At 39.2% G+C, this 864-nt stretch overlaps 1 protein-coding gene across 1 annotated transcript; it reads right to left on the bottom strand.

Annotated features, from left to right (window-relative positions):
* Window positions 1–864, bottom strand: LOC138357778 (pupal cuticle protein Edg-91-like). The gene is made up of 2 exons (XM_069314829.1): window positions 810–864; window positions 1–390 (listed from the first exon to the last, which is right to left on the bottom strand). Exons 1-2 carry the CDS (start codon window positions 819–821, stop codon window positions 88–90), a joined length of 315 nt encoding a protein of 104 aa, XP_069170930.1. The 5' UTR covers window positions 822–864; the 3' UTR covers window positions 1–87.

Raw genomic sequence — 864 nt, 5'->3', positions numbered from 1 at the left:
TAATTTTTTATTTATTTATTTTGTGTTTCTAAATTCAGATTTTCTGAACAAAAATCATCAAATAATGTCAGGCTTGATAGCAGATGATCAGCCGTAATATCCACCTCGTCGAAATCCTCCGAATCCTCCTCCAAATCCGCTTCCGAAGCCACCTCCGAAGCCACCACCGAAGCCACTACCACCTAAGTAGCCGGGATCAGCCTCAGCGTCAGCTTCGGCACTCCTCCTTCCACGATATCCTCCCCCGAAGCCACCTCTATGGAAGCCCCCACCGATGCCTCCTCCGAAACCTCCACTGAAACCTCTCCTGAAGTGACCGGGTTCGGCATCTGGGGAAGGCTCAGCGTTTGTGGCCACCAAGCACATGGCAGCCAGGAATGCTACAACGATCTGGCGGATGAACAAATATATTAATTATACCGTTGTTTAATGTGATAGCATCAGAGATAAAAGACTTGGTCATAATCGCTTTCTCCTAATATTGAGTCCCAAAAGAAGTCAAAGTATTAGTTAATGGATATTCAGAGAATGAAATCCACATAAATTTGTAATAAACATAGGTATTGTAAACGAATGAACAAAAAATGTTCATTTAAAATGCAGTAATAATTAAATTAGTTTTTTTTATATACTATTGTATTGAAATAAATTTAGCACATTTAATATGTAAATTTGTAAGAAAATAATATGCAGGACATTGTGCCAGACTTATAAATATTCTTACAAAATATTGTCTCACTTCTTAATAGAAGTAAAAAGTTATGAATAGAATATTTCTCAGTTGATGAGAGCCAGAAGGTGTAACTCACCAGGGTCTTCATGGCTCAGTAGTGTCAGCGTTGACTGAGAAACTGGAGACGGTGC

Source organism: Procambarus clarkii, chromosome 80 (genome assembly GCF_040958095.1).
Source record: "Procambarus clarkii isolate CNS0578487 chromosome 80, FALCON_Pclarkii_2.0, whole genome shotgun sequence".
Classification (NCBI taxonomy): domain Eukaryota; kingdom Metazoa; phylum Arthropoda; class Malacostraca; order Decapoda; family Cambaridae; genus Procambarus; species Procambarus clarkii.
The sequence above is the reverse complement of the archived record's forward strand: the minus strand, read 5'-3'. Positions and strand labels throughout refer to the sequence as shown.